The 22,889-nt window shown below is 44.2% G+C and overlaps 1 protein-coding gene across 3 annotated transcripts in view; it reads right to left on the bottom strand.

Annotated features, from left to right (window-relative positions):
- Window positions 1-22,889, bottom strand: part of METTL17 (methyltransferase like 17) — a 480,739-nt gene that overhangs the window by 170,709 nt on the left and 287,141 nt on the right. For all 3 annotated transcript variants that reach the window (XM_069634026.1, XM_069634027.1, XM_069634028.1), the window contains exons 7-8: window positions 15,878-15,972; window positions 11,531-11,601 (exon numbers count right to left, since the gene is read on the bottom strand). In XM_069634026.1, the coding sequence (XP_069490127.1) occupies window positions 11,531-11,601; window positions 15,878-15,972 (166 nt within the window). The remainder of the gene's footprint in view (window positions 1-11,530; window positions 11,602-15,877; window positions 15,973-22,889) is intronic.

The raw sequence follows: 22,889 nt of genomic DNA, 5'->3' as shown, positions 1-22,889 counted from the left end.
GAATGTTAAGGCCTATCTAGTGACATTACTTTACTAACATTAATTAAAAATAAATGATTTAACGATTACATCTAAAGTGACATACTATTCCATTTATTATACAATGTTTCAAAACACAGTGCAAACTGGCTTTGTTAAACATTGTGAAGAGAGCCACAGATCATTTTAATCTTGAAGTCCACCTTTAAACAAGTTAATGTTTGGGAGCGCAAACCTCTTTTGCAATGTTCCGTGGCATAGACTGGGCTCTGGACACAATCTGGATCAATTCCATGAATTTGCTTGGCCAGCACATTCACAATGTCAGAGCTTTCACAAATAAAAAGTTAATCTGCTCGAAAAATTGGCTTTGCCACCCACTATTTGCTTCTTTTGGTAAACTCCTTGTTGTAACGAGGCATCCCGAAAATGCAACCTTTCAGGTCTGTACTTTAGGCACATATTATGGAACACCTCCAAATCTCCAGTGTGGCAGAACTCAAGTCCAGGCATGTCTCTTGAAAGCGTTTTATCGTACATAATCTTGTCAAGTGCTGTGTGAGGAGGGGAGCCTGGAACTAACCACTTTTTCTTACGCTCCTGCTCCTTGTTCAATGGTCCATGTGTACAATCGTGGAAATGTTGGTTTTCTTTCCAAGAGTGTATGTTAGAATACTGGGTATCAATGAATGCCATTTTTCAAGCAGAATATCTACAGATTCATCACAAGTTTTTGAGCTCCACTAAAGATGTTCCTTGTGGTTACCTTTGGGTCTGTGTGTGCCAAAGTGTGGCAGATCCAGATTGAAGGTTGTTGGTTGTGGTAAAGAATGTTGTGTGTGTGGTTCTGTATGGAAGCAAGATGTTGTGGTGTGTAACTAGTTATGGAAGGGAGATGATGTAATGTAAGTCGGTCTTGTATTGCATCACTGGCCAGGAGTGCATGCTAATGGAATGTTGATGTATGCATGACGGACAGCACAGGAGAATGTTGAGTGAATGTGTGAGTGTTCTATGAATGGCAGTTGGGGGCCTGAGCTGGGAGTAAAAGGATGGCTGGTGGGTCTGTTCCTGTCTCTGTACCTGTAATGGCATCATGTGATAACCTGAACTGGTAATGTACATACTGCAAGTAACTGGATACTATACACAGTGCATATATGTACAATAAAGCTTCCTGGACTAATCTACTTGGCTCCACAGCTGGTCTGTGTACGTATGGTTTGAGCCCTACCATAAAACATAACAGCCACAAATGGCACACATGCTCAAGATTTTATAACAAAGCATCTAAAGCATTGTGACACAAGCATTAGTTTGACACGGTCAAGAGGGGAGGGGGGCCAAAGACCACTCTCATCCCGAGTTAGACTGACAACCAGAGCAATGCCATAGCCAGACCTAACCCAGAGGCGAGTGGGAGTTGAGGGGAAGCCCTGTCCCTGCTAAGCATGAAGGTGCGCATTTACAGTGGTGCATCTGTCTCTGTACCGATGCATAGCAGCCTCACTCCTGGCCAGGTCTCCTCTTACTCTTTCAGATGGATCCCAAGAGACTACAGTGACCAGCATGCACCAGACACTGCACACCCCAGCCTGGGATGGAGAATAATTCCTGTTAAGCAGCACTATTTGGAAAAGAAATACAAGTACCACAATGTACCTGACCCAAAAGACCAGACCCGGACTGGCGATCTAAATGGAAATTAAATGTACCTCCTTTCCCCTCCCCTCCCCTCCTCCCTCAACCAGGAGCCGAACGAGGGACCCACGACTTATCCCACAAACTCCAGATTGACTATAGGGGAACAGTGGAGCAGCGGTGGTGGAGAGGAATCAACAAGGTGCTGCTCAACATTAGGAGAGACCAGGGAACTCTCCCAAAAACCTCTGAAGGCAAGAACATCCTTGATCCAGGAGGGGAACAGAACAACCAACCAGTGACCATATGGCAAAGATGAAGGCTCAAAAGGGAGCAGGGCTAAAGGTCCTTATGAACGTTTACAGGACAAGTCCCGGGCGACAAAGTGATAGCTCAGACAGACATTGGCCCAGGGAAGAATCCAACTTCAGTGACCATTGGGAGCAGAGGGAAGCTTCTAGGCAGGCGGAAGAGGGCTATAAAAAGCCTGAAGTCAGTTGACGGTGAGGTGTATGGGTGAGGTCAGAAATGAGGTGAGTGAGGGCCACAAGACCAGAGAGCAGTATGTACCTGCTGGAGGAGGACATGGAGGAGACTTTGCAGTGCTTACAGAGAGGAGGTAAGGTGCTGCGAAAGGTTTAAGGGAGAGAGTGGTTGGAGGCAATATTGGAGATAGGGAGGGAGGAGAAGTATAGGTAGAAAGGAGGTGAAAAGGGAGGGAGTCGGAGACAGACAGAACGAGAGGAGAGGCAGGAGGGTTGAGAAAAGTCAGGCTAGTGTTGGGAGAAGTGAGATCTGGAGAAAAGCGATAAGATCAACGTTCGGTAAGAATTGATGCAATCACACTGTGTGAGACTACACAACACTTATCTGCTTGGTATTAGGTAACCCAACTTTTGGTATAGGTCTGTACTACACAAGTTGGTAGTGTGACTGAGCTTCCAGGCCCATCTCAAGAGAGAAATTAACAAATGAAATCCGTAAATGTAGCCAAGTAACACAACTCGGGTTTCAGTTATAAATAGTTATTTATTTAATTAACATCAATTTTTAAATAAAAGAGTTCTTTAAAAAGGCAATTCATGTAACAAGGTAAATATATTTTAAAAATACTTTTCCGAATCAAGACAAGTTAGTGAATAATCTTTGGATATGCTTCTTACACAATTACTTCACCCTGAGGTGACTTCAGTCGCAAGGACAGTAATGGCATATATCACACTAGTTCTACTTTGCAGATTCTGAGGTTGCAGAAAGGACAGGTTTAAGGAAGGAAAAGGTTAAACAGGATCTGAGCAAAAGTGAGGACAACTAAATCTTCCAATGAAATCTAGACAAGCCTTTCCCAGCAGTAGCACTTCACAGCAAGCTACCACCTATGAGGGACAAACAATATCAAGGTCAATGGACTAGAAGAGTCTTCAGGGAGCCAGGACAGCCAAAGTCAATTGGAGCACAGTCTATGGATCTGAGGCACTTCTTAAATCAAAGTCTTGCACAAAGTTAGAGAGTTTGTAGAAAAATCACTTGTAGGGTCACAAGCTGTTAAGCCTGTGAAAGCAGAGTTGGAATCGGCACTAAAAAGGTAAGCCACTACAATTCCCAACTGAGAAAAGCACAGCTAAAAAAATGAGGTAAGTACCCCAAGTCTAAACAGTACCTCTGTTAGAGGAAGAGTGGTCCAGCTGGATTCTGTCTTGCTACAGCAGTGCAGACAGACCCTGTGTTCCTGAGCCTCAGTCGTGGGGACAAGAGGGAGGGCGCCTGGAGGGCTCCTGCGGTGGTACTTGGGAGGTCATCGGCAGATACAGGCTCTTTTCGGTTCAGCGGCACTTCGCGGTTTCAGCTCTTAGCAAACAGCACAGTCGTAGATCTCGGATACCGCTTGTGCTTCCTTCACTCCTTGGGTCCTGCGCTCTGGTGAGGGGACTCGGGATCTGGTCGTCCTTCTGGAGGGCCCTTAGGAGACTCCTGGAGCTTCTAGCCGGATTTGTTTCCGCATCAGACGTTTCACTCGACTACAGATTACTTGACCTCTGGCATTCGGTTCTCACAGCAATGAAGTATAGCCAATCTGGGAAGATGGTCCAGTGGAGTTCGTCTCAGGGCTAGTTGGTCCCGCTAACCCAAGGGGAGAAGTCATCCCTTCCAAAGCTTCTCTGTCGAAATGAAAAAGGAGTTTCAGCACAGTAGCAGGGCTTTACCGGGCAATTCAAAGGTCCAGGAGAATGCAGCAAGCTTTGTTCACGGTTTCTCCATCAGGTTTTTCTCCCAGTGGTCAACTCTGCCTCTAGTACCAAAACCCTTGCCTTTTAAGCAGGTTTCTGTCAATCACACAGAAGGGTGGCTTTCCTGAAAGGACAGCCAGCCAACCAATTGGGACTGGTTTCATTAAGTCATTCCTAGAGACAAAGGACAGGGCAGTTTTGGGAACCTCCCCCACATCCTGCCCTTCCAGACACACTAGAGCCTGAGGCGGGCTTCAGGGCTGAAGCCTGCCAAAGACGAGGCAAACAGGGCTCAAATCTATTGGAGTAAGGAGAATGGGTTAGGGAGCCAGGAGCCCCTTCAAAGTTTGACTGAATGGTGTACAGGGAACCCACCTGGACCTGATTAACTGTTTTAGAAGAAATTTCATAATAAAAACTGAAAACCTATTGTATTTGTCTTGCGACGCATTAGGCACCTTCTCACTGTATGGAAATACTAACTCAAGAACTAGCTTTGTGCCAGATCCCACGACCTAGCTTGTACACAACTTGGCTGCTTGAATAAGGAGAGGAGCTTCCCACTGCATGAAATTTACCTCCATAGATGGCAATGGCGGAGTCCGGCAGTGAGTCCAGTCTGCCCAGAACTCCAATTGTTTCGTTTGGTTGCCCTTGAGGAGCTGCAGCTACTGTGCTCCAGTCCCCTTTCTACTGCAACTATATATTGCATCTTATCACGCGGAGCGGAGTCCGGCAGTGAGTCCAGTGAGTCCAGTCTGCCCAGTCCGCCTCAGTCCGCCCCCAGGTTTCCAGTGCTCAAGACGATGGCAATGCCTCCAGGCGACTTGGAGGCATCACAACTGGGCGTCGGAACACAGACACAAAATCGTTTACAACAGCTGCAGAGGCAGCATTCAAAATTGGGAAAATCCAAGGTAAGCAAACAATGCATTATTGCCGATGCGCTGCCATTGGGAGACAATTCACATGCATTTGTTTTTGTAACTTTGGTGAAAGCTACCTCGCTGCCGAAAGGAAACGACGAGTGATTGTGTATCGCTCCGGCAGATACGCCTGACAAGCTAGCTGAGTTAGCTGAGTTAGCCGAGTTAGCTGAGGTTGTCGATTTCACCGTTGACTCTTCGGCATCTGCAGGCATAGTAGCGGCAGCCATTAACGTTATTCATATTGACATTGATGCCGCTCACCAGCCGCTTGCAAAAACTTTGTCTCAGTCAGCGCCGAAGCCGAAGTTGACTCCTGACCCAAGTGCAATCCCAGAATGTCTACTAATGAGTGAAAGGGAACACTGAACGTGCAAACTTGCAAAGCAATCCCTACTCGTTGTAGAAGACCCGTTAGGGCCTCCACCCACAGTATATTTAGATGCATCAGAAACCTTCTTGTTTGATATAACTGATGCAGACCTCCTGGCAATGCGATCCCCATCAGTTGGAAGACTGAAATCACCTCTACTGCAAACAAGTTCTAAGCAGTCCGATGCACTGACAAAAAAAACGTTGCGCAGCATGGCCACATTAACACACAGGAAATCCAAAAAATCATCACACAGATTGATATGAGGCTTGACACACACGAGGGGCCATTTCAATCGAGTTCCTTAGAAGTAAAGTTACCGTGCACCTTAAATAATGTGGGCGGAAACGCAGGAGTCAATGAGAAGAATTTAGAAATAAAGAAGCATGCAGCGCCCTCGTCGAGACCTGCTGACACCTAATATGAATACGTTAATGTCTCATGATGTTGCTCGTGAAGCACGGCTGACTGCCCGCTTAAAAGCAGACTTTAAACTGATGCGTGAACGTCTAAACTACAGTTTCACCAATAATCATGACAAGGGACGAACACCAGCCCGCAAAGTGAATACCAGCCCGCAAAGTGAGCACTCAGCGGAAAGAAGCAAATCATTCACTCAACAAAGCTGTGGCCACGCACAACTCGACTGCTATAGTGGATGTTTTCAACTTGGACGTGTTAGAAGACTGCCAGCAAAAACGGAAAAGGAAAACCGTGATGAATCTGAAACAGGGCAAAATGAACACAATTTGTCTGGAAGAAGACATTTTGAAACTGATGCAAGTAACTCAGTGGATAATTCCACAAATATTAAAGGAAACATTTTCATCGCAGCTGGCATTCAGATTCATAATAATGTCCTAGCAGCAACATCTATAGCACTAATGCCATTCATTAAATTGAATGAAGCATTAAATGATACAGTACGTGATCAAAATTCAATTTTGGTACTGCTAAACAACAAATTGATGGCAATGGAAAAATGTAATGAGCAGCTAAGCAGCCGCCTAGACTTGGAAGCTGCTCCCACACACCAACGGCACTCTCGTTTAAACTAAATAACAAAAAGGGAGGCCCATGAAAAAGTAGATCTTACCGAGGCTCTCGTGGAATGTACTAAGTGGATCAGGCACAATGTTGCTGTACAGCCCTGAGGCAATACTATGAGAGTCTTGTATTTGCAACCAACATAACTTCGATCAGGTTATGAACCCATCGCCCAATGTGCGATTTGACCATCTCCTGTTGCCATTCAGTGCAACTGAGTTAAAAGCAGCAGCAGAAGAGATCAGTGGTTCAAAAATCACTGGTACGATCAATATAACCAAGGAACATGCAATTGTCCCAATTCCTGTCGCATTGGCAAACAATGAAATAGAACTATAGAGTGCTCTTTCATAACGACTGATGTCCAAATTAATACAATCGCAAATAATGAGGCACCTTCTGTACAATCCAGTACAGTAGCGAATAATGAGAAGTCAATCTCGCGGACTGGTGCTTCAAATAATACAAAAGTAGCAGAGAAAAAAATCTCTTTCGACATATTCACTGGAATAGCAAAATCAATAAAATCAACAAAGATTCTAGCTATGCTGAAGGCAAAACAATCCAAAACCTTGAAAACATCAAGAAAAGGTCCGGCATCAAAACGCCCACGCACAAATGATGCCAAAAAATGTATAAGAAATTTGAAAACGCCTCCACGACCTGAAGTAGTAAAAACTTATCAGCGCTAAAAAAAAATCTGATGAACAAATTACTGACAACAATCAATCAGACGATAAAGCAGGCAACTTTGGAAAGACCATAAAACGCGGACGCGATGACATCAGCCCATCTGTCGACCAATCTACAGATGATTCAATAAACTTGTGTGACTTATCTACTTATACAGTAGAAGATGATAACGAATTAGAAGGCGATTCAAATGCAAAGGTTGATTCGACAAGGAAAGGTGATGGGACAACACAATTAACCTTTAAATACAGTAACATGCTACACAAACGTTATACACTGGGCCCAGCTGGAGTACGGTCCTTGGAACGTGAAAACGATCAACCTGCCTTTTCTAATGACCGGTATGATACACAAAGCAAACGTTCTAGAGCGCCCGAAAAGACAGTACTGAAACTCAACCCTAAATATACTAATGCGCAAACGAGAAACTTGAAACAGCAAAGTCATCGAAGCAGATCCGAGCAACAGGTGTCAACAAATGGAAGTCAGTGCAATTTGGAAGTTGAAAACATCCTGGAGGATAAAAATGAAATAAACCTAAATAGAGCTAATGTGATGAGACTGCTGCATAATGTACCTGCACTGCGAAATATCCTATCGGGCGACATCAGAATCGTGGAATACAAAAACGAGTCAAGATCAGATTGGGTAATCTTGCACATGAGGTCAAAAACTGTAGCGAGACAATTACTTGATGCAAAGGATGATATATTGTTCTTTGGCTTTAATCTAACAACTGCAGAAGAGCAACGATCTTCTTCCAACTTGACCAACGAAAAAGGTCTGCATCACAAGTCTAACACTGCTAAAAGGGAAGTCTTGAGGAAGCAACTCAAACAACAGTCGGTTTATGCAACTGACACTAATAGACAAAGAAGCAACGTATAGGATGACGCAGGGTCAAGATGCACAACCCAACTGTTAACATCATGGAATACCAGAGGTTTCGCTCATTTATTTCAAGAAGGAAAATCTCAAGACATTAAAAGTCTGATCATCTGTCTGCAAGAAACTTGGCTCAGAAAGACGCCATCCTGTGACGGCTATACAATCTACTTAAATGAGGCCGGAAAAAAATCAAACTGGCCGTCCTTTCTCCGGCTTACTTGTAATGATAAAAATTCCTCAGGTTGGGAAGTGATCGGAATCCAAAATCCTAATCTATTCGTACAAGCGATCACTCTTCGCTCTTTAACTTACGACCAACTGGGAATTACACAAAAACATCTTTTGTTATTAAACACCTATTGGAACCCAGCAATGATGTCAGACGCAGAATACTTGGCGTCTGTAACTGTGCAATGCAAATAGATAGCTGCTATGCATCATTCGACGAGCCATTTATACTAGTCTGTGGTGATTTAAACTACACGTGGTTCGACAAAACAAAAGAACGCAACCCGAATGACATGCAAGAGATCCCAACTGAAGCTTCCGATCGTGGCACGAAATGGGCTTAATGCGTACTGCTGAATGGATGCACCAGAGGTGATATTCCTGCAGCCGCAACGTGGCATCGCGGCGATACAAACAAAACCCTAGATTACATCTGGGTGTCTGAGAATTTACATGCCTTAATCTCAGACTTACATGTGAAAAAATCTTCCATAAGTGACCACAATGTACTCATTCTATCTTGGCATACATGCAACACAAGAAACCAGTTAAGCTATACCCAAAAGTTGGACATCAATAATACCCAAAACCGACTGCGAATAAACAGCAAGCAGATCGACACATTGACAATGTATTTCATTCATGCATGTTCCACCAAGCTACATGTAGAATATGCATCTCTACTAAAACAGTTTACTAGCTCAAATAAGAGGACGATTAGAGATTACACCCATCCGTTTAGTCCTGAACTGTGTGAAGCAAAAAAATCATTAGCAAAAGATCTGAAAAAATTGAAGGAAATTGGCGGCATTAATAAGTCACAGCAAATAGCACAAGGCGTCAACAATACCGAAATTGGATAAAGTCCTTTAACATCATATGAGATCAGGAACAGGCGGAATTAATGTTGCGCCTATTAATTCAAAAAGACAGCTCAAATATATGGAAAATCATAAACAGTGGCCATCTAAAACAAACAAACTACCTAGCAAATGGCGTGAACGCTGCCACTTGGGTGAAACATTATAACGCGGTATTCAACAATGACTATGCCGACAGCCTTCCAAAGTCTACACCGGAAGAGTGCAACTGGGATGTTATTGAATCCGTTGAGGAAATTAAAAAATCAATTCAAAATTTGAAATCATCACGAGCTGCAGGCCCTGACGGGATCTCTAACATGTTAAAAACGAACAAAGAAAATTGGGCACAATTCATCAAAGTCTTATTTGACCAAATTGCCCAAACATCAAAAATCCCTGATTCTTGGACTAAAGCGATCATTGTCCCAGTGTTTAAAAGAAGAAATCGAGAAGACCCAGCTAATTATAGGCCCATAGCGCTGTTGGACACTATGGGGAAGATATTTGCTACATTCCTGCAAAGAAAAATCTCGAAATGGGCTGAAAATAATATGATCTACGACGTGAGACAAAATGGGTTTACTAAAGGAGTCGGTGTAGAACTCAATCTGCTGCTATTAAATTTGGCTAAACTAGATGCATTAAAACACAAAATAAGATTGTTTTTAGCCTTCATTGACCTAAAACAAGCTTTTGATAGCATCAATCGCAGCCTTGTGTGGCAAAAACTAAAGACGCGGGGCTGCCCAAATGATTATCACCGCTGATGGCACTACACGCTAAGATTAGCATTCGCGTACGCCTAAATGCAGAAGGCGAATCATCAGATGAAATAATAACTACAAAGGGTGTAAAACAGGGTTGCCCTCTTGCAGCCCCGTTTAAACTTTTCATTGCCGACTTGCCAGAGGCACTTTTACAAACACGGCGCTTTCCTCCCAAAGTGAACGGAACTCACGTAAGCCACATAATCTATGCAGACGACATAGTGTTGCTCGATAGCACTGAAATAAGCCTACAAAGATCATTGTCAGCTCTACAGACCTACTTAACAGCTAATCACCTAACGATAAACGTGAAAAAATCTCAAGTGATGGCTTTTGGACAGAAAACTAAATTAAAAAAAAGAGAGTTTCAACTGGAAAATAGATAATGAGATACTGTCTAGAACAGATGCCATTCGATACTTGGGCGTCTCCTTTAACATCTCGATTAGAGAATGGAGTTGGACCAATAGAATCCACTCTCGAATGCGAATGTTTGCTTGGCAAGGACGAAAACTGCACATAAACTATGGAAAATGTTCTCTTCAACCTGTAGTGACCTTTTACTTGCAAAAAGTGACACCAGCAGTATGTTTTGGCAGCGAAACAGGGTGGAACATCAGCGCAAGTTTCTGGACACAACTAGAGGGCTGCTTCTGGCGCAATGTTCTCCATCTGCCGCAATGCGTCTCAATGGTGGCATTGAGGCATGAACTGGGTCTCGATTCCCTACATACCATAGTACTGTGGAAATCTATAGCACTTTTAAGGAAAATGAGAACAGCAGCATCAAAGGCATACTCTATTCTGGCCAATAAGAACCAGGACACATCTGCCTCACTAATAAACAGCTGGGAAGAGATATTATTAGACATCTTAGAAGAAGCGAACATAAAAATGTCTTTGTTCATAAAGATACCGCAACTGGCAAAAGATGAATTCAAACAATGGAAGTGGATTAAAAATGTGGAAAAACGTGTCGCATTAACTTCAGCAATAGATTTAGGCCTGAGTGCGCAAAAAATGGGTGCACTGCCAAAGTATTTGGCTAGATTTCCATCTAATTACCACCGGAATCAGTTCTTGCGCCTACGCCTTAATCTTTATAATACAAAGGAGCGGCTGATGAGAATAAAAGACCCAATGACTATGAACGACAAATGTCGCTTCTGCCAGAAGGAGCCTGAATCCACTAAACATTTAATAATTGAATGTCCGCAGATCACCGTCCAACGTTCCTTGCATCTAGAACGTTTTGCCCCTAAAAACGGTAACATGGTTGAATGGTGGACCCATCTGATTATGGGAAGAAATGTGCAGCTAACCTGCGGTGTAATTAACTTCATGGACATATTACCACAAACGTTGAAAATACTGGAACTTTCAAATAATACAACTACAGAACTGTAGATTATCCCACGTCCGCATAACTCCAGACGTGAAATGCATAATGTGGGATAGGGGATTGGGAATGACAAAAAGTTTGTTTTCTTTTACAAAACTAAAAGTCTATAAATAAATTAAAAAAAAAAAATAGATGACGATATTCACTGACTGTCATGACCGTCACAGTCAGCTATAAAAGTTAAGCATTAAGGATGTCACTTTTTGCTCCTCAATTGAAACGCCCAAAGGAGAAATGGCCCTGCTCCAGCCCTCACTTTCTGGCGTCCTTGTTTACACAACAATACAATACACCTTCAATCAGTCTCTATTTTGAGAGGATGGCATACTGCAATACAGTGGCAAGCTGTATGGAGGAATATTTTTCTTGGACTGGCCTTTTAGTTTCCTTCAGTATGTTTTTGTAAGAAATCTGGCTTTAGAGTAAAGTGCACCCCGCCACACCCATATATAATTGGGTATGTTTCTGGAAGAAAATAAAAAGAATTCACAGTACCTTGGGTGAAACTGGCAGAAACTGTCTGTGATGAACTCCTGGTATTAGTTTCTCTTGTGAGTTTGATCCTCCTGAATTAGGGAAAAAGATTGTACAGTAAGGCAAGGATAGACATCTGCAGAAGTACACCAACTGTATGGTTTAGAAATGGTCTCTTGGAGAACACATACCAATTACAGGTTACAAGAATTATGCTGAACATGCAAGATAGAAATAATTACAAGATGTATACAAATGGAATAAGGCAGTGTGCTGGATACAGAAATATATTCACCTCTTCCAAAGGGGGTAACCAACCTCTTTGGAACTAGGAAGCAGAGCCCACTGTGCTTAACAGCCCCCTTGGGACAGGGCAAGCGTGAGGAAATAGACCCCCAATGTCATCGCCCCTTAGTTCTAATACCTCTATTTTGCATCTAGGGACTAGTGTTTACAATGAGCACATCAATCCTTTTGTAATGGTTAACCTGGCTTCTGACCTGCAAAGACTCAGGAGAAATGAGTGCTCCGAGCCCCTGGAGGAGTTTCCTTAGGATGACCAATTAGACACTGCAGAGTTTAACCTGTGCCAAAGGACCCAGAGGAGGTGTGGCCACGAGGAAAAGGAAAACGCTAGTGCTATCAGCGATGCCCAGGACACGCATCAGAGGAGTGTAGCAAGACACCAAAGCAGACTGGCCGGAGCAACCAGGAGAGGCTGCCAGACCGATGAAACAGATTCTCAGCAAGCGGACGTAGAGTCCAGTTGAGAAGTTCTGTAAGCAACTCTGTGAAGGCCAAGCTGCAGGACAGAGGAAGATGAGCCTTGGCACACTGACGCGAGTGGGACCTGAGAAGGAAGACAGCCCCAGAGTAGGGAGTAAAGGAAAATGCCCTAGTGGGGGAGGTAAGCAGATGAGTGGGGAGTGGAAGTGAGAAACCTCCCAGAAACCCGGAGAAGGCCCCAGAGAGGGGAATGAGAAAGAGAACCCCTGGGTGGGGAAGAGGAAATTGTGGGCAACAGTCCAACCCATCAAGAGCTAGCTATTGTTTTGAACTTGTACTATGGACAAAAGGGGTTAAGTCAGACAGGGTTGAGGGTCAGAAGCAATCAGTCAGTCCTTCATGTTTACAGTTTCCCCTCAGTCTTGTTAGTTTTTATTCTGATTTGTTGAAAGATAGGAAAAGGGGTGGGTTAGAATAAGATTCTGGGCAGAGAACTTGGGTAGTCTGACAAGCCCCCTTGTGATTTTCCATTATAGATAAGCTTAGGGAACATACTTTGTTTGCCTGACAAATTCTTAAAACAATGTCTGGTGGTCCGAGTCCCGTTTCTGACCTGTCACAGCAGCCAAACAAGAATGATGGCTGTGGGAGACTATCCAAAAACGTGTTGAGGCACAGGGAGAGAAATCGGAATCATTAGGCATAGAAGTATGTACGGAACTAGGAATTAAGGCTACAGGTGTTATAGTAGGTGCTTTGGTTCCATTTCAAAGCAGACTAAGGACCTACAATTATTTCATGTGGTGTTCACAGATGTTGGGATAGCATTGGAATGGCATTGGCCCTGTTTGGAACAGCTTTAAAGCCTCAGTACAAGTGACTCACTGTATGGACAACCATAGAAGTCCCCCGCTAGATTAGTAGGCAGTTCATACCATGCTTCAGAAGAAGAGAATTTTTGTACAGCATCAGAAACTTCCAAGTCCCTCTCCCCCTTACACAGCCACCAGCGCAAATTACCCATTCTTCTCACAGTGCCCACTTGAGGTACATGTTAAGGAGAATTCTCAGAAATGTGCCAATTCCCTTCTACCTTAGAGACCCCCCATCTCTTTTGCTGGACTTTAGGACTTTTATTTATCCTGGAGAGAGTGACAACTTTTTTCCCACTCATGTATTTTTCTTTGATTTAGACCCTGTGTTTCTTTTGGTTTTGGAGTCTGACAAACTCCATAGGCATCATCTTTCTACATTGTGACACAGCACCTTCAGTGCAGTGGCAAAGTCGTCCTTTGGATTTCTTCCAGGGTTTACATACCTTCTCTTGCATAACTACCTGTTTCAAAGAGTAGTAAAGTGAAATTGACTTTACTTACCTGTGCAACTTTGTACACGCAGCACACACTATCACACATAGAGTACTGGAGGGGTTCCTTAGTATCCCCTTTGTCTACCTTCTCATGTAACATTTTTATGTTACCCTTTCTACAATTAATTGCTGGTGGTAGTGGTTTACTTGTTCCTATCATTGTGCGTTTTCTTCCGCAGACCGAATCTTCAGCTGCAGTATAGCACCCATGGGTGCCCATTTTGTCAAAACGGCCTGGTCTTTATTTTTCACCATTTCTTGTTGGAAAGGTCCTTCTTGAGATTTACTCAGCGCGTCAAACCAGGTTTGGCCCCTTTGTTCATTTTGTCTTTGGTGGGGTTCACTAGTGAAGCCCGCCTCTGGCTCCAGCATGTCTGGCAGGGCAGGAAGCGAGGGAAGTTCCCGAAACTACATGTGCTTAGTCTCCTTGGTTACAGACATCCTGCTGTTTGAGTGACAGCTAGGCTGCAAATGAATGGGAGAGAACTGCATAAAAGGCGAGGTCTTTTGCAAAGAAGGCAGCGTCGACCACTGGACAAAGGAACCAAAGAAAGAAACTGGAAGAGAAGCTTGCTTCACCTCCTGACCGTTGGTTTGTCCGGTGAAGCCGTACTGCAATGCTGAAGCTCCTGTTTTGACATCGACTAGAGAAGCCCGGAAAGGACGACTTCTTGCCTTGGGTTGGTGGGACCAATCAGCCCCAAGACGAACTTGACTGGAACCCCACTCTCTGCTGGCTGTGCATCATTGCTGCTGCAGGAACAGAGTGCCGGGGGACAGGAACACCAGAATCGAGTGCATAGCCTTTAAGTCGGACCCAAGCTGCAGGAAGATCTTCCAGATTCCCTCGAAGCAAGACTAATCAAGCCTGAGCCACCTCAACAGAGTGCTGGACCCCAGAATCAAGGAAAGTCCACAAGGTGTCCAAGAACCACAGTGGTGCCATTGGCGAGTAGCTAAAACCGCGAAGTGCTGCTGACTGACTTGTGCCCATTGCTGCCGCCGACCAATGCCTCTTGTTCCCACAACTGAGGCCCAGGTACAATAGGATCTGCAGGACTACAACAGGAACAGAAGCCAGCTGGAATCTTTTTCTTCAGACTCAAGGTACTGTAAACTAGGGGTACTTAAGTCTTGTGTGTAGCTTGCTTGCTCTCAGTTGAGACTTGCATTGGCTGCCTTTGCAGAGTTGTTTGCAGCTTTACCCTTCACAAGCCTCACAGCTCGTGGCCCAACAGTGATTTCTTCTCTACAACAAAACTCTCTTAACATTGTGCAAGACTTTTGCCTATCTTCAAGAAGTGCCTCAGCTCCCCTACACTTTGCTCACTTGACATTGGCTGTCCTGGCTCCCTGCAGACTATTCTTACCCTCTGACTTTGTGTTCAACTATCCCTCCAAAAAGTCATGCGTACCTTACTTGTAGAGCTGTGAAAAGGTTTCACCTACATTGCATTGGGGGATCCTAAAGTGCTTACCTGTTTGAGAAACGTATTAACCATTGCTTCCTTCCCTAACCTTTTCCTTTCTGCTACAACTTCAGTATTACCATTTAAGTGTAAAACGTGACATATCAATGTCCAATGTGTCATAGCTATTGAAGTCACCTGAGGGTGTAGGAAGTGTCTGTGTGCCATCCCAAAAGAGTATTTACTTGCTTAACTGAACTGAAGGAGTATATTTTTAAAGTGTATTTAAGTGTTGCATATTGCTCCCTTCTAAAGAAGTCTTATTTTAAAACTGACTGTTAAATTAATAAATAATTATTTTAATCAAGAAACCTTGAGTATAAGTGTTATTTGAATACATGTCACTGTGAATTTATGTTACAACACTACAGCTCACATTGACCCTTCTTGAGATAAGCATGGCTACACAGTCACTCTACCAACTTGTGTAGTACAGGCCTATACCCAAGGTTGGGTTACCTATTGCCAAGAGGACAAGGCTGGTGCAGTCCCCCGCAGGGTTACTACATACAATCTTGCCTAACAGTACATGAATAGAACCTGGCAGAGTAGGGAAGGTGGGGGTGGACAGGGGAAGATGCCTTACAAGCTAGAAATAAAGAAAATTAAATGAGCGTAACTGATTCAGAGATTTCAGCGTGCCACGGTGTACTATGTAAGAGTGGTCAGATGCAGTATGGTTCACGATCAACTTTCAATCAGTTAGATAAATTAAATGGTATATTACAAAACAGCTCATCAAATGTCAGACAGGAAAACATTAGGCAATCTGATTCCCCACCAAATTCATCAGGCACCACTCACCCCGCAGCAGGAGCTCAGACATCTCATTCATTTCAGCAGAGCTGTCCACACACATGTATTCCCGAATGCTACTGCCCCAGCATTCGTGTGCCGCCCTGCAAGAAAGGAACCACATTATATGCACGCAAGCAAGGCACCACTATTAACATGAAGACGAGAAAGTAATTCACACAAAAAGAATCAGCTATTTGTATAGCGCATTACAATTGTACATATAAATGTTCTCTCAACCTGATCAGATAGTCACTTTACTTTCCTCGAAAGGATGAAAGTCTGATTGAACCAGTGTCCTCCAGACAAGCTCACAAAAATATCACATACAGATACCTTGGATGTTTTTAGGAGGCCGATGGAAGAGTTGGGAGGGTAAATAGGTTATACCAGCCATACAGATCTTGCTAAGGACCGAGCAAATTGTTTTAAAAAATGTATATTCCAGGTTTATTAGCTCTTGCTTTGTACTCTGACACCAATCGTCTTTTTTTTCCCCTTTTTAAATAAGGGTGCAGTTTCCGAAGGTCTGAAGTTGTTACTGTTAGGGAGATTTTCCTGAAGGGCTTGTGGTCAGGATCCTTGGGTGCATCTTCCTGACCCCGATACTACCAGGGATTCCCCTAAACTCATCAGGCTCTCCAAGTGGGGTTGTTACAAAGCAGCACAGTTCTAACTCGCAGGTGGAGTCGGGTGGTTTACAGAGTACACACTTTTGGTTAGATACCAAATAAGAGAAGTTCCATACACTATACTTGTTTAAGACATATTGGGCCTCATTACGAGTTAGGCAGAAATTTCGGGGGTAAATCCTCCAAAAAATAGCCCTGAGGAATTGTCACCACCACTTGGTCAGGTGTAATTTCCGCCTGATTACAAGTGGCGGTGGCAGTATAATTCCCCATTTATTTTGGGTCCAATAATGGGGCTTTTTTTGCAGAACTACAGTGGCAGAATTACCGCCACAGTAATTCCGCCAATCTGCCGATTTTTCGGCATTGCGTGGTAAGATTTACCTCCAGGGTTTTGCTGGAGGTAAATCCTCCACTCAAAACCAAAACCCCTCATTTGGGGTAGTGGTAATATTGGCGGTAACTGAGTTACCGACAATTTTACCACTTAACGCCTAACTCGTAATGAGGCTGATAATCTTTACATCTAAGAAAGCGCAAAGAAAAAAAATGGTTGTTTGTTTATTTGTAATGCGTACCTAACCCAAGGGTAGCAAGGTGCAGAAGCAGCAAGAGGATTGTAAAGCTTAGTTACAGTGGCACTATAGATAGAGTCCAACTGAGGTTACATTGTTGGAAACATCAAAAACAATGAGAGCCGATACAGCAAATTATAGTTACAAAAGATATACAATATTTACAAGTTATATAATGTGACTCAACATAGAAGAACAGTAGATATACATAGTTATATACAATTTACAGTAGTTATAGTGTAGTGCAGCAAGGAGAAAAGTTAGGTTTTGTGTTCCTTGTGCGAGTGGATGGTATTGGATCTAAATTGTAAGTAGGGGAGATCTTCCCTGATGGCTGGTGGTAAGGAGTTCCAAAATTGTGCCGCTTTAACAGGAAAACTGTTCCCTCCAGACCTAGTACGTTTCAATCTTGGCACTAGCAGGAGATTAGAGTTAACCTTTCTAGAAGGGCGACAGGATACTGGTCTAGTGAATCTTGTTATCAAGTATTGAGGGGCAGCTTGGTGAAGGCCTTTGTGAGTCAGGGAGACAGATTTAAGGAAGAATTTGTCTTTCGTTGAAAGCCAATTAAAAGATCTTCTAGTCTCTGAGATGTGGGCTTTCTTCGGGAGGCTTAGGGCAGTTCTTAAAGCATTATTTTGTAGAATTTGAATTTTGTTCATGATAGATTTGTTGCTGCCTACATATAGAGCATTACAATAATCCAGCTTGGACAGGGTCAGAGCTCTAGCTAGGGTGATACAGTTGATTGGTGAGAAGAATGGTTTAGCTGCTCTAATGAGTTTGCATGTATAGGATGTGCCGGATGCCATTGCATTGACTTGTTTTTTGAAGGTAAGTGTGGAGTCTAGGTAGAATGCAAGGGTTTAGACCTCTTTGGCTACGGTGATATTGTTATTGTCAATTACGAAGGAAGGGTAATTTTGGCCTAGTTTGTTAAGGTTAGGTGTGGTGCCTAGGATGAGGAGTTCTGTTTTATCATTCAGGCATAGGCTGTGTGAGGCCATCCATGCCTGGACGATGAGGTACACTCTATTTACAAAGGCCAAATCCTTGTCATAATCCCCTGTAAACGGGATGAGGATCTGGTTATCATCAGCATAATTAGTGTAGGTGATTCCCAGACCATCTAGATCCTCGAAAAGGGGCTCTGTGGAAATGTTGTACAAGGTAGGGGAGACACAAGAGCCCTGAGGTACGCCACAGGTAATGGGCGTCGGATCAGCGGCTGCTAGTGGGGAAAAGACTTGCATAGTACGGTTGTTGAGAAAAGATTGGATCCAGTCGGTTGCCTCTTGAGAAAAGTGGGCTGCCGATTTTAAGTGTTTGCAGAGGTTTTTGCAATACAATACCTGGTAAGTAAAACTTTGACAAATAAAGCGGTTACAATGAAGGAAGGAAGTATCACTTTTTAAATGCAGTTTCTTTTAAAGTCAGATAAAAGGTCCTTCCTGAAAGAGAAAATAGCAAATAACAGGCAAGCAAGTGCTTTTCGCTTCAGGCAGAAAAGCCTCAGGGACCAGTATTTCGATTATGGGCAGTCTTTCGTGAGAGCGTTACATCAGTGCAAAAGTATCCCTGGAAGCAGTTCCTGGTGTTCAGTTGGAGGGTGTGAAGATGGATTTCTAAAATCACCCTGCTTGGCAGATTATATGAGGCCACCCTAGTTATGGTGAACAGGGAAACTCAGAGTGCACCAAACCTAATCAAGGAAGTGTGGAGAGGAATCCAGGCCTAGTCTCAGGAAAGTGTGAGCGTGGTCTGGGACACCAATGAGTCCACACAGAATAAAACAATAATTCAGTTTAGACAGTCAGTTTGAAAAATACAGTTATTCATTTCGGCTTTAAAAAACACAACAAGAAATGAAACTAGCAGGTAGTAAAATCTCACAAAACCATATAATACAAATATATACATTCACCAGTAGGTTCACTTACAATACATCACTAAATAACTAACCAGGTGAAACAGCCAAGTACTCAGATGTAGGTAAAATGATTTAGAACCTGTCTCAAGTACAATTTCATTCTCTTAAGTAGTCCAGCCTTAAGGTGTATGGGGACCTATGCCCAAGTCACAGGTTCCACTACAAGGTTTCTCCAGGGAAGGTTTTTTCTACAGGGATGCAATGGATTTGTGGTGGTGATTTAAAACAGTTCCAAACTAGTTCAAAGTTCAATAACAATTTGTCAGAAGACACAAGTTCATCTCTCTCTTCCAGACCCAAGGCTAACCCAGGGAGAGGATACTTGACCCAGGTTTGACGACCAAAGGTAAGTAATAGGGAGATATGAGACAAAGGGGTTTGCACCCAATGTTATCCTATGGAGGACAGGGCGAGGGACAGGCATGCATACTTACCCCTCCTGACTCTGATATTCCCAGCAGTCACAATGGATTGTCTGGGGGCGGGTGGGAAGGGTCACAGGAACAGTCCTCTGTCCTTTGTTTGGTTGAGAAGTGCCCAGAGGTTGCAGGTTTCAGTGCTCTTCCGGTCAGGCGTAACTGCAAGATGCAAGCCCAGTTGATGAAGGCAGGGTATCACGCTGCAAACATCTTCAGGCACTTCATGGGATGGAGGAAGGAGCGTTCCACCGACAATCACCATTTCAATAAAGAAGCAGGTCCAGGGCATGTTCCATTGATGCTAGAAAGCTGTGATTGCGCGAGAAGGCAACTTATGGCACAGGCTGGTCACCAACAAAGTTCCGGGCTTGAACACGGAACGGCGACGATTCTGGGGGGGTAGCCCACAAGGGAGCAGGTCAGTGCTCTGGGCAGACTAGGAGCACTTCCGAAGGCTCTTGGGACATGCAACCTTGAGAACACGGTAAGGCTAGTTGGTCCCTCTATTCTAAGGGTCGAAGCACCGACAAGGGTCTTCTGAGATCAAGCAGAGGAGCAGGGCTTCACCGGGCCAATCACTGGGGAGTTTGCTGGGCCACTGAAGAAGTCGTCCTCAGGTCATCAAAGGGCTGCTCTTCTTCAAACGATTCTTGGCTCCAATGTAGATCTGAAGAATGCCTGTAAGAGGAGTCCTCATATCGAAACCTGGAGCTGAAAGCAAGTCTAAGCCCACACAAGAAAAGGATCTGCACCATTGAAATAGCCAGTAGTTTTCCAATCAGGAACTACTGGTTTCACATTCATCCCAGCAGCAGACCTTCTGGCACCACAGAGGTGGACTGGGAGTAGACAGTCCCAGACCCCTTCCCGTGGCACAAACACACAAAGGCTCTCTAGCCTATGAAAGCAACAGCTTTCCTTATATGGGATTCCCTGACTTGAAAAGGCAAGAAGGAGGCCAAACTACAAAATAGCCAAAGAACATGCGAAAATCGTGGCAGTGCCATTATAGGGCACCAGTCATGTTTAGTTGTCACACGCTGTAAATGCAAATGTGCACACACAAAAAATAAAGCGAAAATGGTAGAAAACAGTAAAAATCTAACTGTTGCCACCAACCTGTCATTGGGCAAATATAAAAGTAACCAGAGAGACTGCCGCTGTCTGCCATTACTGGTATTGCAGGGTTCCTAAGTCGTCCAAGGGCAAAGGATTCTGCTTCTAAGGTGGCAATCATAAACACACAAAAAGGTGGCGCCCGGTGGGATTTACCAGCATGTTGTCACTTTACATTTTATAATGCACATGCACTTTTTTTTAATTAATGTTGCTTGTGATGTGGTGTGATTGAGGGGACCAGGAGGATGAATGTTTGGGGTTGCAAGACTGGTGGATGGACTTTCAGGAAAAGGTGATGTGCCTCTTAGTTTACTAGGATTACCCGCAAGTAATACATATGAATAGTGTTTATCTTCGCATTCTTTTTGCACATGTAATAAGCATCTTGTTATGTCAAATTTTGTACTTATTTTACACATGCTAGAAACAAATCAATACATTAAGTATAATTGGTTCACATTTGTGAGCATCAAACATAGGACTCGTATTTTTTCAACTATTGAGAATATCTCTTTTCAAATTCTTTAAATTGCTCTTTGGGCTCCCCTCTAAAGAGGGAATCAGCTTGGCAAGACCCCAGCGATGAACAGATGTTGGAGTAAAGTTGAAGACAACACACCAGAGAGGAGACCACCCATGTTAGATGGTCTGGGTATGCAGGTTTGGTGGTCAGTCACAGTAATTTAGGCAGCACAGACTGTGGAGCTTCCCAGGGGAGAGCAACTGTGCTGGAGCGCTTGCCTGGGGCCCTATGGTGAAGACCTTTGTGTTGATTAGGCTCAGAGTCGCTTCAGGGCCCTGGCAGCGAAGGGCACCTGCTTCTGAGTCCAGTGATGCAGTCAGTATGAGGAGGTTAAGGGAGAACAGGCCTAAGAGTAGGAGCTGTGATCCAATTGTTGCAACCAGATCACGGGGAAAGGAGCGCTGCAGAAGGTTCTTTCTGGTCATCTGGAGTGGGCACAGCTTCACAGTCCGATTCTTCTGTGCCTCAAAGGATGCTGGTGCAGAGATTTGGTACTTCCTTGAAAAGCATGCCTTCCAGAGTGCAGGTTTAGACTTCCAGTTGCCGACAAGCTGAATGGGCAAATGGGTCTGCTTTGATGCCCTTCAGGAGGCAGTGAGTGAACACAGCACACAATCGCATTTCAACCATTATTCGAATAGTGGTCAGCCAATGGCCACTGCAGTAAATCAGAATACGGACACTGACAGGATGACATTGTGCGTCATACCTCAGATACCGTGCAAAGTTCTTAGCAACTGTGGGGGGTCAGAGGGGACGTGAATGTTGGTAGCTTATTTCCCTATCTTATCCTTCATGAGGAGTCACCCCCAGAGAGATCCTGCTTAGCCTGTCACATAGGGGGGTTTCGGGTGGGTAAAGCATAGCAGGCTCACCACCCTAGTGCCAAAGGAGATGGCTTCCCCCTTTGCAAGTGTTGACTATCTTCCTGGATTCAGCACATTGCCTTATTCCCATTTTCCTCCCCTACTATATATTGCTTGACCACATGCGTTGAGGCCACTGCTCATAGATATAGACTTGTGCACGGTTTCTGTGACATGCAGTCTCTTAATCAGGTCTAACCTGAAATTATGTCTAACCTGTATGTTCAGAATAATTCTCTGTAATCGGTATTGATATTTTATTTATATTGCGCTTGTACACAAGTGCTTTAGTGTATGTGTACTCTGTGATGAACCTGAGGGCATCCTCACTTCTTCCCCCCCACCCCCCTGCATCTGCTGCTCAGGTGGCCAGAGAAAGGCCATTGCTTTTGGATCCTGACGCTGTGGGTGAATATGCGAGTGGGGATGACCTGGATGAAGGGAACTTGGTGAATGGGGGGGGGAGATGTCTTTGGGTGAGACATGGCATCCCCCTTTCCTTTGTCAAAGTAAATCCAACCTTCCCACTGCCTTTGTAGGCTATTGTTAGCCCTTGACTTTATTCTGACCAAAATGTCCCACAGCTTTATCATAAGACTAGGACAAGGAGGAAACTACTAAGTTATACACCCTCCCCTGCATTCACACCACTTTGGTACTGAGACGAGAAAGAGGGCTCATGAGGAGTTCAAGTACTATAGTCAGGCATGTCCCACTAACAAGCTTCACCAAAGTCAGGCGATTGCTGTGGAGGACGTGTACCTGCAGCCTGTTAACACGCAACAGGTGAGGGAGAGATGGCAGAGGGAGAGACCGCATCGGGAGAAGGAGCTGGCGAAGGGCGTGGTCTATGGAGAAACGAGCAGGAGTACCAGGGAGACGCCAGGGCCAAGACAAGCCATTCAAGGGTCGAGACTCCTGTCATTTCTCCTCCCCAGTGCCCTAAACAGAAGCTGT

Source organism: Ambystoma mexicanum, chromosome 13 (genome assembly GCF_040938575.1).
Source record: "Ambystoma mexicanum isolate Mex_15411 chromosome 13, UKY_AmexF1_1, whole genome shotgun sequence".
NCBI lineage: Eukaryota > Metazoa > Chordata > Amphibia > Caudata > Ambystomatidae > Ambystoma > Ambystoma mexicanum.
Note: the sequence above shows the minus strand (reverse complement) of the source record. Positions and strands in the feature narration are given on the sequence as shown.